This window comes from Vicugna pacos, chromosome 8 (genome assembly GCF_048564905.1).
Source record: "Vicugna pacos chromosome 8, VicPac4, whole genome shotgun sequence".
NCBI classification, from domain to species: Eukaryota; Metazoa; Chordata; class Mammalia; order Artiodactyla; family Camelidae; genus Vicugna; species Vicugna pacos.
The window spans coordinates 34,797,512-34,814,982 of NC_132994.1; the positions used below are offsets into that span (position 1 = coordinate 34,797,512).

General features: G+C 40.3%; 1 protein-coding gene across 2 annotated transcripts in view; it reads left to right on the forward strand.

The window, feature by feature from the left end:
• Nucleotides 1-17,471, forward strand: part of FIG4 (FIG4 phosphoinositide 5-phosphatase) — a 124,818-nt gene that overhangs the window by 96,698 nt on the left and 10,649 nt on the right. Inside the window, exon 23 of one of the 2 annotated variants that reach the window (XM_072965719.1) lies at nucleotides 15,542-15,671. The exons of the other annotated variant lie outside the window; for it this stretch is intronic. Coding sequence (XP_072821820.1) covers nucleotides 15,542-15,656 — 115 coding nt within the window. The 3' untranslated portion in view covers nucleotides 15,657-15,671. Of the gene's footprint in view, nucleotides 1-15,541; nucleotides 15,672-17,471 lie in introns of those variants that run through there. 2 annotated transcript variants of the gene reach the window in all.

Genomic DNA, 17,471 nt, shown 5'->3' on the forward strand with positions numbered 1-17,471 from the left:
GCATATTTGGACCATGATATTTGAGAACTAGAAGATGTTTAGAGATCACTGGACTCAGTCCTCTGATTTTTCTAAGAAAACAAGCCCTAGAGAGGGTCAGCAGCTCAGTCAGTCAGAGTTGCAGAACTTAAGTGATAAAGCTGGGACTCAAATTCATTTCCCTGAGACTTAAACTCAAAATCCAATACATGATCTCCTGAGCCAGGCAGCTGGAAATTTTCTAACCCATACTCCCACTGGTACAGCTGAAAGTGAGGGAGCCTCCCGCAGGCAGCATGGACAGAAACAAATAGTGACAGCTAGCACCTCGTCACTAAACGGAGAAAAGGAAAATGGTAAAAAGTCTAAAGCAGTTGAGTCTCAAAATGTGGTCACAAATTCCTGGGAAGTCCTCCAGCTCCCACTGAGTCAAGTCCTTCTCTGGCCTGGCTCCTAAAATGAATGGCCACCCCTCCCCCAACCAGTCTTCAGCATTGGCGGGGCCGTGAGGGAACCTGAGGTGTGGGTGGGTGTGTGTCCGTCCGTCCAGGTATGCTTAAGTAACTCTTTGATAAAGTGGTAAAAATTATTAAGTCTCAACCCTTGAATATGTCTTTTTAGTATTCTTTGTGACAAAATGGGAAATACACGTAAAAGATTTCTGTTACATATCAAAATATGATGGTTGTCTCAAGGAAAAGTGAGATTGTCTAAGTTGTGAGCTGAACTTACCACTTTTTTCGCAGAACACCAGTTGAAAGTTTCTTCAGACTTCAGTATCTGGCAGGTACTTTCTTACAAATGAACAAAGTAAGCCTGTCACTTTAAGAAAAACAGTTGTGAGTATTTGTTAGTGATAAAATTAGATGTTTCAAGCCAAAATTAAAATTTTGAAAAACTTGTATCCACCATCATAAGCAATAATTAAATATTTTTCTAGTGAGACTGGTAACAACCTTAACAAATGTGATTTTTTTTTGATATTGTGTAATGAAATGTGTTACCATTTGGAAGCTCTCATAACTCAGTGAGCCCATATTGTCCAAATGACCAATGCATGCTATTAAAAAAAAATCACCACGGGTAAGAAAACCAATTCCAAGTGCAAGATACACCAGTGGACTTTAAAATGAAAGTATATGAAAAATTCATTGATACGATTTCAGATTCTACATTGCAACTAACCTTTAAGAAACTTACCAAGTTTTGGTATAGTATCAAAGAAAAATAGCCTCAGTTATCTGGGAACATTATTAAAATGCTTCTTCCTTTTCCAATTACATATCTCTGTGAGGTCAGATTTTCCTCTTAAACTTCAACCAGAGCAACATATTATGACATATTTAGCTAACAGCAAATTTGAGAATTCAGTTATCATCTGTTACACCAGACATTGAAGAGATTTGCTAACATCTCTTCAGTGTCTTCAAAGTCTTCACTGCTTCCTTTTAAATTTTCTTTTGTTTGGGAAAATAGTTATTTTTCATTAAAATACTTATTAATATTTATTAGATTTATTAAGTTAATAAATACTTTAAAATTTCTCATATAGTAAAAATCAGTAGATATAACCCAATAAAACAAAGCTTATTGGGGTCTGCAATAATTAAGAGTATAAAGAGGTCCTGAGTCTAGAAAGGCATAGACTATTTGACCAGTTATGTCAGTAGGAGTGCCAAGGCATCCAAGGCATTACTACAGTATAACCCTGTTCAGTCCTTGCCAGCAGAATGTTATTCCTGACTGGTTGAAGAAATGTTTATTTTCTATAGTGTTTTATTATTTAAGGAATTAAGGAAGTAGTTTCTTTTTAAAGTTTTCTATAAAAAAATTGTTTGAACCCCGCTCCAAATAACGGAATATCTAACTCAACTAGTTTAAATGGTAAGATAATTTATCATTTTACTTCACTGAAAGATGGCAGATGGGGCAGGTTCCAGAGCTGGGTGTTTCTTCCCATCTGTCTGCTCTCCCGTCTTCAGCAAGTTGTGTGCAGTAGGTCCAGGTACCACAGGCAGACAAGGTAGTACATAAGGAGAAGAGGAACCTTTTCCCTGTGTCATTTCCGTAGGAGCAAAGGTTCCCAGGGACTGCCCAGCAGACCTCTCCTCATGCCACGGTGGCCAGCATTGGGTCACATGCCAGTCCCTAAAAGTGTTCCTGCCAAGGGCCATGGGTTTGCTGATTGGCTTAAAATAACCATTTTGGGGGACATGGATATAAGGAAGTCATCCACAATGACTTAGTTACTAAAACAACAAAAAAAGAAAATCCTTTGTACTTATCGAGTTAACTAGAAATTCATTTTCATGGGTGCCCAGTGAGGCAGCATGAATCTGTGGAAAGAATTCTAAACGTGAGACTCAGGAGCCCAGGGGTCTGGTCCTACATCTGGTATTGCTGAGCTGTGGGTCCTTCCCCGTCGGGGCCATCTCCCTATCTGTAAAGTGAGGGCTTGGTCGAGAGCACTGGTTCCTTTCTTCACTCGCTCACTCCTTCACTCAGTGATATTTATAGAGTGCTTACCCTGTTGTGGAGGTCACGGGGAAGGATACAGATACACACTAGAATATTGCCTGTTAAACCACAACAGATGTTCTTCCTCCTGCACTACACACACACTGAGAGGCCCGAGGGGTGTAAGGTCCAAACTGTCTTCTTCACTCATAGAATAAACTTGTTCAATGCCTTCAGCAAAGAGCCCTTGCCTCAAAACTCATTAGCGAACAGGTACATCATACACATTCTCTCTCATCTTATTAAAATGTAAAATGTATTCAGAAGTGAGACCATATACTCACAAATATGTTCTAAAAAAGATTGTCTCGGGGAAGATGCTCGTGGGCCTGGCTGGCCGTGATCGTTGCAGTTCCCTCAGTATCAGGAAGAGCTTGATGCAGAGAAGCAAGCTGTGAAGAGACAGAAAAGACAGCCATGAGAAATGAGACTGTGTTCTCCGAATACCCAAAGGCATGCTTACATTGTATTTTTCAGATAAGATGCTTAGGAAGGTTTTATTTATTTAAACCAAGCTACTAAAATTTTGCAGACCTTTCTCATATGCAGTGTTGGTTAATTTTTCATGTCACATGAAATGCTGAGATAGCTGGGAGTATTTATCTTTGAGCTGAGACTCATGTGACCCTTCCCTCAAGAAATACTTGAATTACTGTCAGGTGAAGCAGGGCTTTTTAAAGTTGTTTTGGGATCAATAAGTGGAACATATAGGGAGGAAGATTTAGGGCCACTGAATAGAGTCTTTCCAACAATTAAAGCAATCAACAATAACACGTGAATACTGCATTATTATAAACGTCATGAGTTCCTCCATCACTGAGAGTCTCAAGCAGAGGCTGGCTAACCTATCAGCAGTGCTGTGGAGAGTTTCTTCATGTGATCTGAGGTTGGACAAGATGATTTGGAAGGAAGGTCACCTCTGAGATTCTATATTTATCATATCACAGCCGTGAGACATTTATCTGCTGACTGGAATCATTAGCAGAAAGTAAGTGACTCTTTTCGTTCATCAAATATTTAGTAAGTACCTACTATGTGCAAGACACTGTTCTAGACACTGGAGATACAGTAAAGAACAGGACTGACAACGTTTCTCAGGGCACTTATACCTTAAGATAGACAGACAAGCATTGAACTAATAAGACAATTTCATATTAGGATAAATGCTTTGAAGAACACAGACCAGGATGGTGGGAGAGAATGGTTGGGGCAGGTAAGGGTCAGGAGCTGTTTTAGATTAGGTTTTGAAAGAAAGTCTCTCTGAGGAGTTAATGTGAGACCTGAGACCTGAATGCAGAGGAGGTGTCTGTCCTGAGATGACTGGGGGAGTGTTCCAAGCAGAAAGAACATGCACAGAAGACCAGGGCAGGAACAAGCAAACAAGACATAGAGATAGTCGACAGGCACATGAAAAGATGCTCAGCATCGCTAACTACTAGAGAAATACATTGAGGTATCACCTTACACCAGCCAGAATGGCCATCATCGAAAAGTCTACAAATAATAAATGCTAGAGAGGGTGTGGAGAAAAGGGAACCCTCCAACACTGTTGGTGGAAACATAAATTGGTGCAGCCACTATGGAGGTTCCTTAAAAATTAAAAGTAGAGTTACCATATGCTCCAGCAATCCCACTCCTGGGCACATATCCAGAGAAAACTCTAATTCAAAAAGATACATGCACCCCAGTGTTCACAGCAGCACTATAATAACCAAGATATGGAAGCAACCTAAATATCCATCAACAGATGAATGGATAAAGGGGTGTGTGTGTGTGTGTGATGGCCTATTAGTCAACCTTTAAAAAGAGTGAAATAATGCCATTTGCAGCAATGTGAATAGACCTAGAGATTATCAAACTAAGTGAAGTCTGACAGAGAAAGACAATTAACGTATCACTTGATATAAGTGGACTTATTTACAAAACAGAAACAGACTTACATAGAAAATGAATTTATGGTTACCAAAGGGGAAAAGAGGAGAGCGGTAAATTTGGGATTAACAGATGCAAACTTTTATATATGAAATAGATAATAAGGTCTGACTGTATAGCACAGGGAACCATATTCAATATCTTATAACAACCTATAATGGAAAAGAATCTGAAAAATATAGAATATGTTTTATATATATACATATATACATATATAACTGAATTACTTTGCTGTACATCAGAAACTAACTCAACATTGTAAATCAACCATACTTCAATGAAAAAGCATATAAGTGAAAATACAGCAAAAACATTTTATTTTTTTAAAAAAGATGCAAACAGAAAGCCAAGTGAGAGGCATAGAGGAAGGTGCTTTGGGGTGGAGTAGGGCATAGGTATGGGCCAGATCTTACAAGAGATTAGCCATTTTTTATCCAGTGAGAAGCCATGGGGGGCAGGGGGAGTTTTCAGTAAGGACTGGCATGCTCTTATTCACTCTCTAAAAGATGACTATGGGTGCTTTCTGGAAGGTGAATTGTAGGGGCCAAGGATGTAAGTAAGCAAAGAGGGGAATAGTAGGAAATGCAAGAGAAGTGTAGTTTCATAGAAACCAAGAGAAGAAAATGTTTCAAGAAGGAGTGGGCAGCAGTGCTGAACACTGAAAAATTAACAAGAAGGTATTGATGACCTTGATGAGCAAATGTTTATGGGTGGTAGCATTGCAAGCCCACTTCAGTGAGTTTAGGGAAAAATGGGAAGTGAGTAAGAATATGGGAACAGAAACCATTTAAAAAATTTTTTTGCTGTGCAGGGGTGCAAAGAAATAGAATGATCCTTTGATTTCATATTCTCCTCTGAATATAGTCCTAAGATAGGTAGCTTCTGTGCTGATAGATGGGGACCTGCAAAGAGGCAGTTACTGCAGATACTGGACAGAGTGGGTAAGTGCAGGAGAGAAGTCCTCGAAAGGGCATGGTGAATTGTTTTGCATTTTTATTGAAATCTATTAATTTCATTATCTGTGATTTCAATTAGTTTGTTGAATGTTCTCGTATTAAGTTGAACTGTATGAAGTTACCAATATTCATACATTTTTGACCTACAAAAGCAGCAGTGGCATGTAATTCTACCTAACAGAATTAGGATTTTCAACTGTAATTTAAAATTTCTCTCATAGGTCTTTATAGTTTATTTCCAAATTTAAAATGTATATAATCTCACTTATCTAAAAGTTGCAATTACAGAACAAAGAACATTTCCCTCCCTGCCACAAACCATTTGAGAATAAGTTGCAGACTGTCTCTCCCTAACATTTGAGTGGGTCTTTTCTATAAATAAGAACATTTTCCTATAAAATCACAGTACAATCTAGTAAAATCAGGAAATTAACATCAATATATTGGTACCAACTAATCCTTCAGTCCCATTCAAGCTTTGGCCAACTGTCCCAATAACATCCTTAATCCTAAAAGGAATTAGTCCAGCTTCTCACATTGCACTTAGTTGTCACGTGCCTTTAGTCTCCTTCATTCTGGAAAAATTCCTTAGTCTTCCTTGATTTTCATGACATTGACACTTTGATGAATACAGGCCAATTATTTTGTGGAACAGCTCTCAATTTGAGTTTGCCATGATTACCTTCAGATTGGCACTTTGGTAGCCAGCCATCAAACTAGTCCCACCTCCCATTATTCCCACCCTTATGCAGTCTCCTCTGACACTACTGGAGTTGATCCTTGTGACCAAGAGCATAACAGAGCAGAAGTGGTTAGGAATACCTCTAAGACTGAACCAGGAAGAAACAGAAAATATGAACAGACCAGTAACCAGTACTGAGATTAAGTCAGTAATGAAAAAAACTCCCAACAAACAAAAGTCCAGATGGCTTCACAGGCAGATTTTACCAAACATTTAAAGAAGAGTTATCACCCATCCTTCTGAAAATATTCCAAAAAATTGCAGAGGAAAGAGAACTTCTGAATTCATCCTATGAGGTCACCATCACGCTGATACCAAAAGCAGACACAGCTATCACACACAAAAAATTACAAGTCAGTATCACTGATGAACATAGGTGCAAAAATCCTCAACAGAATACAGGCAAACCAATGCAACAATACATTAAAAGGAGCAGACAGCATGATCAAGTAGGAGTTATCCCAGGGATACAAGGATTGTTTTCAATATCCACAAATCAATCGATGTGATACACCACATTAACAAATTGAAGAATAAAAACCACAATCATCTCAATAGATGCAGAAAAAGCTTTTGATAAAATTCAACATTCATTTATGATAAAAACTCTCCAGAAAGTGGGCACAGAGGGAACATACCTCAGAATAAAAGGCCATATATGACAAATGCACAGCCAGCTTCCTACTCAATGGTGAAAAGCTAACAGCATTCCTTCTAAGAATAGGAACAAGACAAGAATGCCCACTGCACCAATTTTATTCTGCATACTTTTAAAAGTCCTAGCCACAGCAATCAGGGAAGAAAAACAAATAAAAGGAATCCAAATTGGAAAGGAAGAAGTAAAACTATCACTGTTTGCAGATGACATGTTACAATGCATAGAAAAAACACTAAAAATGCCACCAGAAAACTACTAGAGCTCATCAATTAACTCAGTAAAGTTGCAGGATACAAGATTAATATACAGAAATCTGGTGCATTTCTATACATTAACAACAGAATATCAGAAAGAGAAACTAAGGAAACAGTCCCATTACCATCACATCAAAAAGAATAAAATACCTAGGAATAAACCTACCTAAGGAAGCAAATGACCCGTACTCCAAAACCTAGAAGATGCTAATGAGAGAATTGTAGACGACATAAACAGATGGAAAGATATACTATGTTCTTGGATTGGAAGAATCAATAGTTAACTGTTAAAAATGACCAAACTACCCAATGCAATCTACAGATCCAGGGCAAACCCTATCTTATTACCAAAGACATTTTTTTTTAACAGAACTTGAACAAAAAATGTTAAAATTTGTATGGAAACACAAAAGATCCCAGATAGCCAAAACAATCTTGAGATGGAAGAATCAAGGTGGAGGAATCACACTCCCTGACTTCAGACTATATACAAAGATACAGTAATCAAAACAGTATGAGGGAATTCCAGTCAAGGTGGCAGAGTGGTAGGACCACAAGCTTGCCTCTCCTCGTGACTACAATGAAACCACAAGTAAATGCTAAACCACCATCAGAAAAAGACTGGAACCTAGCAAAAAAGATCTTCTGCAACTGGAAACGTAAAGAGGGAACCACAGCTGGACAGTAGGAGAGGCGTGCTTGCAATACCATTGGGCCCCATACCCCCCGGGTGGGTGACCCACAAGCTGAGGACCCAAAGGCCCTCCCATAGGAGTGAGAGCTCTAAGCCCCGCGTCAGGCTCCCCAGCTCCGGTCCTGGAATTGGAAAGAGAAGGAGAACCCAGGACGTCTGGTTTTGAAGGCCAGCAGGGCTTGGCTCTGGGAGCCTCATGGGACTGGGGGAAACGGAGACTCCATTCACTTAAGAAGTGTACATGGAAACTCGTGTGCACCAGGTCCAAGGGCAGAGGCAGTGATTTCATAGGAACCTGGGCCAGATCTGCCTGCTGGTTTTAGAGGGTCTCCTGGGGACATGGATGACAGCTGCGTCTCACTCAGGGGACATAAAAGCTGGTGGCAGACATTCTGGGAGTGTTAATCTACATGAGCTTTCCCGAAGGCTGACATCTTGATTGGATCATTAGCACCAAGACCTAGCCCCACCCAACAGCCTGTAAGGAAGCCTCAGGCCAAAGTACAGGATGGGAACACAGCCCCACTCATCAGCAGACTTCCTAAGCCACAAAGGCCTCTAGACACAGCCCTACCCACCAGAGGTCCAGGACCAAGCTTCACCCAGCAGTGGGCAGGCACCAGCTCCTCCTGCCAGGAAACCTGCATAAGCCTCTAGTCCAGCCTCACCCACCAGAGGGCAGATACCAGAAATAAGGAAACAGTAATCCCAAAGCCTGTGGAAGGAATCCGCAAACACATAGATAGACGATATGAAGCGGCAAGGGAATATCTCCCCAGCCAAGGCACAAGATAAAATCCCAGAAGAAGAAATAAGTGATGAGATAGGTAATTTTTCTGAGAAAGAGCTTAAAGTAATGATGGCCAAGATGTTCAGAGAACTCAAGAAGAGTATAGATGCACAGAGTGAAGTTTTTAGCAAAGAGCTGGAAAATATAAAGAATACTCAAACAAAATTGAAGAATAAAATCACTGAAATGAACAATACACTAGAAGGAACCAAGAATAGACTAAATGAGGCAGAAGAACGGATCAGTGAGCTAGAAGACAAGTTAGTGGAAATCACTACTTCAGAACAACAAAAAAAAAAGAATAAAAATGAATGAGGATGGTTTAAAAGAACTCTAGGACAACATGAAGCACTCTAATATTTGCATTATAGAGGTCCCAGAAAGAGAAGAGAGAAAGGACCTGAGAGAATTTTTGGAGAGATAATAACCGAAAACTTCCCCAACTTGGGAAAGGAAACAGTCATTCAAGTCCTGGAAGCACAGAGAGTACCACACAGAATCAGCCCAAAGAGAGGAACACACCAAGGCACACAGTCATCAAACTGACAACAATTAAGGATAAGGAGAAAATATTACAGTAAGCGAGAGAAAAGCAATGAATAACATACAAGGGAACTCCCATAAGGTTATCAGCTGATTTTTCAGCAGAAACTCTACAGGCCAGAAGGGAGTGGCACGATATATTTAAAGTGATGCAGGGGGGAAACTGACAACCAAGAATACTCTATCCAGCAAGTCTCTCGATCAGACTTGACGGAGAAATCAAAAGCTTCACCGATAAACAAAAGCTAAAAGATTTCAGTACCACCAAACCAGCTTTACAACAAATGTTAAAGGACCTTCTCTAGTCATCAAACCATAAGAAAAGAGAACAAGAAGAAAAGAAAAGAAAAAAAGAGATCTACAAAATATTGCTTTGGCTGTTCGGGATCTTTTGTGGTCCCTTATAAATTTTGGAATTGTTTGTTCTAGCTCTGTGAGGAGTGTCACGAGTATTTTGATGGGGGTTGCCTTGGCTCAGTGGGTTGCTTTGGGTAGTGTGGCCATTTTGATGGTGTTGATTCTTCCAGTCCAAGAGCACAAGAAATCTTTCCATTTCTTTGTGTCATTTTGGTTTTCAGAGTTTAGGTGACCTCCTTGGTTAAGTTTATTTCTAGATATTTGTTGTTTTTGATGTAATGGAAATGTCTCTGCCAGTTATAAAATTCTGGTTTTTGAAGTGAAAAAAGTGAGTGAAGGGCTGCAAATGGCAAAAGACCCTTCTTTTTTATGGGTGAGTTGTATTTAATTACATATATATATATGTATATATATATACTGCATCTCTATTATCTATTCAACTGTTGATATGCACTTAGGAGGCTTCCATATCTTGACAATTAGAAATAATGTTGCTGTTAATAGCAAAAAAAAAAAGCATGGTACTGGCACAAAAACAGACATACAGATCAATGGAACAGGATAGAAAGCCCAGAAATAAGCCCACACATGCATGGTTAGTTAATCTGCAGCAAAGGAGGCAGGGATATACAGTGGAGAAAAGACAGTCTCTTCAATAAGTGGTACTGGGAGAACTGGACAGCTACATGTAAAAGAATGAAATTAGAACATTCTCTAATACCATATACAAAAATAGACTCAGACTGGATTAAAGACCTAATGTATGACCAGATACTGTCAAACTCCTAGAGGAAAATGTAGGCAGAACACTCTGACATAAATTACAGCAATAGTTTTTGGATTCATCTCCTAGAGTAATGGAAACAAAAGCAAAACAAATGAGGCCTAATTAAACTTAAACCTTTTGCACGGCAAAGGAAACCACGAACAAAACGAATAGACAGCCTACAGGATGGGAGAAGATATTTGCAAATGATGTGACCGACAAGGTATTAATTTCCAAAATATGCAAACAAATTATACAGCTCAATAAAAAAAAAATAAATGGGCAGAAGACCTAAGTAGACATTTCTCCAAAGAAGACATACAGATGGCCAACAGGCACAGGAAGAGATGCTCAAGCATTCTAATTGTTAGAGAAATGCTAATCAAAACTACAGTGAGAATATCACCTTACTTCAGTCAGAATGGCCATCATCAAAAAGTCTACAAATAATACATGCTGGAGAAGGTATGGAGAAAAAAGAATCCCTTTATACTGTTGGTAGGATACAAATTGCTGCAGCCACTATGGAAAACAGTATGGAGTTTCCTTAACTAGAAGTAGAGGTGCCATATGACCTAGCAATCCCACTCCTGGGCATGTATCCCAAGAACTCTGATTTGAAAAGATACATGCACCCCAGTGTTTTATAAAAGCACTGTTTACAATAGCCAAAACATGGAAGCAACCTAAGTGTCCATTAACAGATGAATGGATAAAGATGATGTATATATACACACACACACAGACACATATACACAATTGAGTACTATTCAGCCATAAAAAAAGAATGAAATAATGCCATTGCATGAATGGACCTAGAGATTATCATATTAAGTGAAGTTAGACAAAAGCAAATATCATATATCACTTATATGTGAAAACTAAAAAAAAAAATGATACAAATGAACTTCTTTATGGAACAGAAAGAGATTCAGCAGACGTGGAAAGCAAACTTATGGTTACCAGGAGGGAAAAGGCGTGGGGAGGGATAAATTGGGAGTTGGGGATTTGCAGATACAAACTATTATATATAAAAATACATAAACAACAGGATCCTACTGTATAGCACACAGAACTATATTCAATATCTTGTAATAACCTATAATGGAAAAGAATATGAAAAAGAATATGTATGTGACTGAATCATTTTGCTGTACACTTGAAACTAACACAACATTGTAAATCAGGTATACTTCAGTTTAAAAATTAATTAATTTAAAGAAAGAAATGGTTAGGTTATACAAATGATCTCTTGGATCACTTGTTCTGGGGAAAGCAAGCTTCACAGTGTGAATGGCCCAATGGATAGGCCCAGATGGCAAGGATCTGAAGCGCCTAGTTCACAGCCAGTGAGAAACCAAGGCCCGCCAATCACATGAGTGAGTGTGGAAGTGGAACCTCCAGCCCTAGTTAAACCTCAGGCTGACTATCACCCTGGCCAACAGCTGGACTTCGACCTTATAAAGACCTTAAACTGGAATCACCCAATTAAGCTACTCCCAGATTCCTGACTCCCAGAAGCTGTGACATAGTACATGTATGTCAGCCTAATGAATGCAGGCAGGACTATCACAGGAGTATGGTGGATTCTTTTCATTGCATCCTGCCAGGTGGCATTTCAGTTCACCCCATTTCTGATCATCTTTATTTCAGCCCCTTGATTAAAGTGGAATCTTCTGGGCTTTTCCACTGTAAAGTTGCTCTTTTTTCCCCGTCTCTTTTAACTAATGAATATTTTGTCAGAGATACTTTAAAACTCTGTATAAATTCCTTTCTTCATCAAAACTTTCAATTTTTTCATTTATTTATTTTTCTCAGTATGAGATTTTGGCTTTCTATTTTATTTGATGGGATATAGTCTGTCATTGTCGTTATTTATTTTGATGCTCATATTGTTCCAAATTTCACCCGAGTCCTTTCAACCTGGCTCCTGTGTTCTCTGGACATGTCCTCATCATTCTTTGAGTACTTCCTTGATTTCTGGCACAAGATGTTCTAAGCTCATCATGTTCTTTGCCTTCCCCAGCCCTGAAATCAGTCATTTCTACAAGGACCTCTGATTCTTTTAAGTGGAAAATGGTATTAAAGCCAAAGTGTGGGCACTGGGTGTGCCTATGGCCATTAAGGCATCACTGCTTCCAGGCCCACTCAAAGGACATATACACTTACACACATTCATATATGTAAATATATAGACATATGTAAATATACATATATGTGATATATACAAATAGATACTGCAAATTTTCTATATTACATAAATATATACATTTATAGGTATAATGTAAATAAATAAAATATAGATACATATCTTTACATCCACAAGTTCATACTGATCTAATTGTAGGGTACTCAGGGTTTATTCTAGCTTCCTCCCTTTCTCTATTAGTGACTTCCTTCTCCAGCGAGAAACATGTCTCCCGTTACCTTTGTTGTATTTATTTATTTGATTAATTCCTGCATACATACATACATATCTCCCCCCACATGGACCCCCTCCATTCAGGTGCTTACACCCTTTTTGGAGACATCACCCTCTTGAAAGCCCTCCTTATCCCCTTGGGCCCCAGGCCACCCCTCCACCTGCTCGTCCCTATTCAGGCTTCTACATACCACCTCGGGCTGCCCACCCATGCAGACGCCCTCCTCACGCACTCAGGCCTGAACTACTCCCCTCCCCGGATCTGTCCTCTGTAAGATGGCCTTCTCACCCCACTTGGGCTCTGACACCCCACAGGCTGCCTCTCCTTGTTCTGCCCCAGCTAATGGCTTTAAGGCTGACTTGTTCAGGGGAGGAAGAGAGAGAGCAAGCATTGTGACTTCATGATGGATGTCTGCACTGAAGGAACGTTCTGCTCCCTCCCAGCTGAATTGAGAATTTCTTCTGCGGTAGTGGGTTCCAAATTTCTGGATATACCAGAATATCTCAGGAAGCTTATTGAAATATGAATCCTAAGCAAACGAAAGACAACACTTAAAGCAGGGAGCAACCAAACTGTCCTTAGAAAATGGTTAAATAGATTATAGGGAAGCATTCAGTTTTCATGTTAGACTTTTGGTTCCTCTTTACATTTTCTACATTTATATATTTATATGATTAATACTGACAGATTATGGGCCATGTTTTATAATTTTCTATATTCAGGATTTTTTTTTAAGGGATACAAAATACAGAATTCCAGACCCTATTGCTAGAGATTGTGATTCAGTACACCTGAGCTAAGGCCAGGGCATCTGTGCTTTATAAAATTCTCCATTGAATGTAATGAGCATCCAGGCTGTGGAACCCCTACTCCACCAAATCGTCCACAGGAGTTCCCTGGGCAGCTGTCCAAGTACCTACCTGGCAGCACACCCGGCACTCCATCACAGACCAAGGTTAACAGAGACGAAACCACATGAGCCTTCTGAAAACTCAGGACAGGTCGTTATTTTTCTTTTTTGAAGGCTTATTGATCTTACTGAGCTCCTTCCGAAAGCCAGTTTTCTCTGATTCTTATTATTATTAAAGTGAAGGATAACTCTGAAAAGATGCAGGTTAAGTACTCTTCAAAAGTATCAGGGTCATCAGAGAAGGACAGTCTGCTGTCCCTGCCAAGAGGAACCTAAGAGGACATGATGACTAACTGTAATGTATTCTGGATGGGATCCTGGAACAGAAAGAGGACAGTAGGTTAAAAACTAAGTATGGCGTTTAGTTAATAATGTATCAATATCAGTTCATTAATTGTAAGAAATGTACCAGCCTAATGCAAGACATCACTAATAGAGGAAATTGGGGTATGTATGGGGTATGTGGGAACTCTCTGTACAATAATTCTATAAATCTGAAGTTCTACAGTAAAAATTCTGTTAGGAAACAGATGGATACAGGAGATGTCACGATGTGATGTGACAGTGATAGTGCTCTGTATATCATCTGGAAAAAGTGAAAATATTCAATGGGCATGAGGAATATAAGGAGGTGTCATCACCTCTGTGTGGGAGATGAGGCATAGGACCATTACTGCAGCCCACTAGCCTGAGTTTTCAGGAGTGACAGGCCACTGATGCTGCTGTTCCAGGAAATCTGAGGACAGAAGGGACAGATTGCTCCCAAAGGTCACTGCGGAAATGTCTGACAGATGACCAGCTGCCTCGAGGGAGACTCTGGGCCTGTGTACAGGCAGGGGGAAGGGATGACTCTGGGAGGAGGTGCCATTGTATTCGTTGCCCTTTGAGAACAGCTGTTACGTGCTTGGTGTGCAACCTGTCCTTTCTTGGCAGAACAGGCCCGGTGCTCTGCAGGGTAACCAGTCCCTGTTGGCTGTGGCTCAAAGCCAAGTGTGCTCTCATTAAACAGCCGAAATGTTCAAGTTATAGCCTACAAAACAGTGCAGCCAGATACTGTTGGCTGCTCCCCCAGTGTTTGTGATAATAGACACAGCTGAAACAGGAAAAACTGCATTTCTTTTTATACTAAGACAGATAATACATCCCACAAAATGGGAGGGAAATCATACAATGTATAAATTGCATCCTAAATTGGGAGCACTTTAGCTGTTTCAGGTCCCAAAATTATCCTATTTCACTTGTTTAAAACCAAAAGTCCTTTTAAAAACACCAGTGACCTTTTTATTCCGCAGTTCTCAGAGAGAATGGAGGAAGGGATCATTCTTTCATACCAGGACCAATAAAAATAGTAACGGCTACGGCACGAACATTAAAAGTGCCACTGTTGTTACTCATATGCGAGTTTGTGGTAGACTATCCCTTCGCCTTGTTGGGCAGAGGACACATATGTCTCCAGCTGATGCAAATATTCCCTTCCTGTTCGAGCTGTCCAGGAATGGGGTCCCCTGGGTGCCTGAGTGCTTGCTCCCGGGTCAAGCAAGAGAGCTGGAGCTGCTCTGCTCATTGGCTGGCTATGTGGGTCAGTTCGGTTGCAGGAAATACAATCCACTCTAGGTAGATTAAACAGAAAGTTATTTATTATAGGATTTTCAGTGGCTTTCAGAATCACTGAAGGGCTAAAGAGACAGACTGCAGACCAAGCTTCCAGGAATGACTCCCCAAACCACAAATCATCAGAGTGGCTGCTATGTCTGCCATGATCAGGACGGTATCCCACCCAGCAGCTGCTGGCTGCAAAACCAGCCCCTCAGCTGTAATCAGGAAGCTGCCGCTGCGGTGGCTGACTCAAGAGCTTGTTGCCTTTGCCACAGTCTGCCGAACAGATACCCTACACCTTGCTTCTTCCCATATGACTCAGTTCCAAATCAAAGCCTTTTTATAGACAAGTGGTGGGTAGAACCTAAATTACATTTTGAATCTGAAATGCAAGGGAGCCTGGATGTTATTTTTTGCTTTTCAGCCTCTGCACTCTAGAAGGAGAGTTCAGATGGATATTGAGGAATCTGATTTTTGTTACCTGTCACAGTCTGCCGCCCTGGCTACCCAGTTATCCATGCACTCTCCTCTTGCTATAAGTACAACCCACTCCCTCACCCATAATTATTGCATCCCACTCAAAGTCCAGGATCTCTGGGTTTTGTGCAGCTCTGTTTATCAGGTCCAGATGAGGCTGCTTGTGATCTAGTAACCTACAAACGACAAGACTGCCTGTCTGCTCCCAATATACACTGGAGGCAAAGGAAAATTGAAACTCTCCAGAAGGGGAGAGAATGGGAAACTTACAACTGCCTTGTGTATTGGCAGTCATCAAATCACATTAAGCAAGATTGGTGAAAGCACCCTGCTCGCATGGTGGAGTCAGGTCCTGGGGTAGCCATCGGAAGGACTCTCTTTCCATTAAGCCCCATGACCCATCTCGAACTGGTATCTTAGCCATCTCCCATTAGCGGCAATAAAAGTATAGCTCACAGGAAAATTTAAAAAACGACTGCCTAACTCCACTTGTACTTCTTTCTGTTGCCATGAAGCAATGTCTGATTAGCCAGATGCATATGAACCACAAGATTAAGGGCTCTATTACCGTCGCCCCACTTCCCTGGCATCTCTGCATCACTTAGATAGCCGTTTTCAGCTGTCTTTGAGGGGAGCAAGTCCTGATGGAGTAGAAATGGGAGCAGAGAAGAGTTTCTCTGAGAAAAGCCCTGGGTAAGGAGAGGTGGTGTGGCAGTGCCTACCTCAGCAGCAAGGACAGGATGGCCATGTAGACAACAATGTGTCACATTTAGGGACCAACTTTGGGGATGGGTGAAAAATATACTTTAAAAATAGACATGCCTCATTGGTTCTGGGAAGAAGACAGCAGCAACATAGTTTTTAAAGTCTCTTAATCCTCACATAAAAAAGAACAACTAGGTAGCAAAACCAATACACATAGGTAGCATTTACCTCAAAACCATGTAAGTTATCCCCAAATCCCCAAATCCAAGCAGGTGGTGGAGGTAAACCACCAATGGCCATGAGACCCACATGGTATCAGCATCTACACAAGAGGGAGAAGTTGGAAAGGAGGCATCTGACAGACCTGAGAACAGGAGATGCCCAGAACAGCTAACAGGAATGCACTAGAAGTGACTGCGGGCCAACCCGAGCACAGCTCTCTTCCAAGACAGGGCACCCATCTGAGGAGAAATTGCTGGCGGGAGTCACAATTGAGCAGGACGGTGGCAGCAGACATGGGGGAAAGAGAAAATCCAGATAAAAGTGGGAAAAGGGAAAAGCTACAGGAAATCTCAGAAAGCAAGCTGCCATGGTTTTAAAACACTTCGCGGGGACAACCAGAGAGTTTTGTCAAGTTAGTCAAATTTTGTTAAACTACAGTTCGTTCTAAAGGTTCAGGGAAACCAATTTTACATCATGAGGAACAGAAAACTGCCAAGGTTCAATCCCATATAAAATTATTAGAAAAACATCCCTACAATGAAAGCATGCCAGAAACACAACTCAGCAAAGGAAGTCAAAACTGAAACATACTAGTTCAAAATGAGCTTAAAATGCAAAGCTTTAAAATTCAAAAAATAAGTGAAGACACAAAAGTATTTAAGAGAGAGTGTCTAATATTGGCAATAGGCAAAGAAGATTTAACATGGTTAATAAGAGTCTTGAAGAAAAATGAAACAAGGAAACAAAAAGATACCAAAGACAGTAAGGCCAAAAAAAAAAAAAAACCCCAAAACTTTTCTGAGATTTAAAACTACATATTGAAAGAATACCCCACATTCCTGAGAACGATGACCCAAAATAATACAACACAGTAAGTTAACTGGACTTTGAAGGAAAAACATCCTTTAGACATCTAAACAAAAAGAGAAAGTGACTCTCAGGGGAAAGAA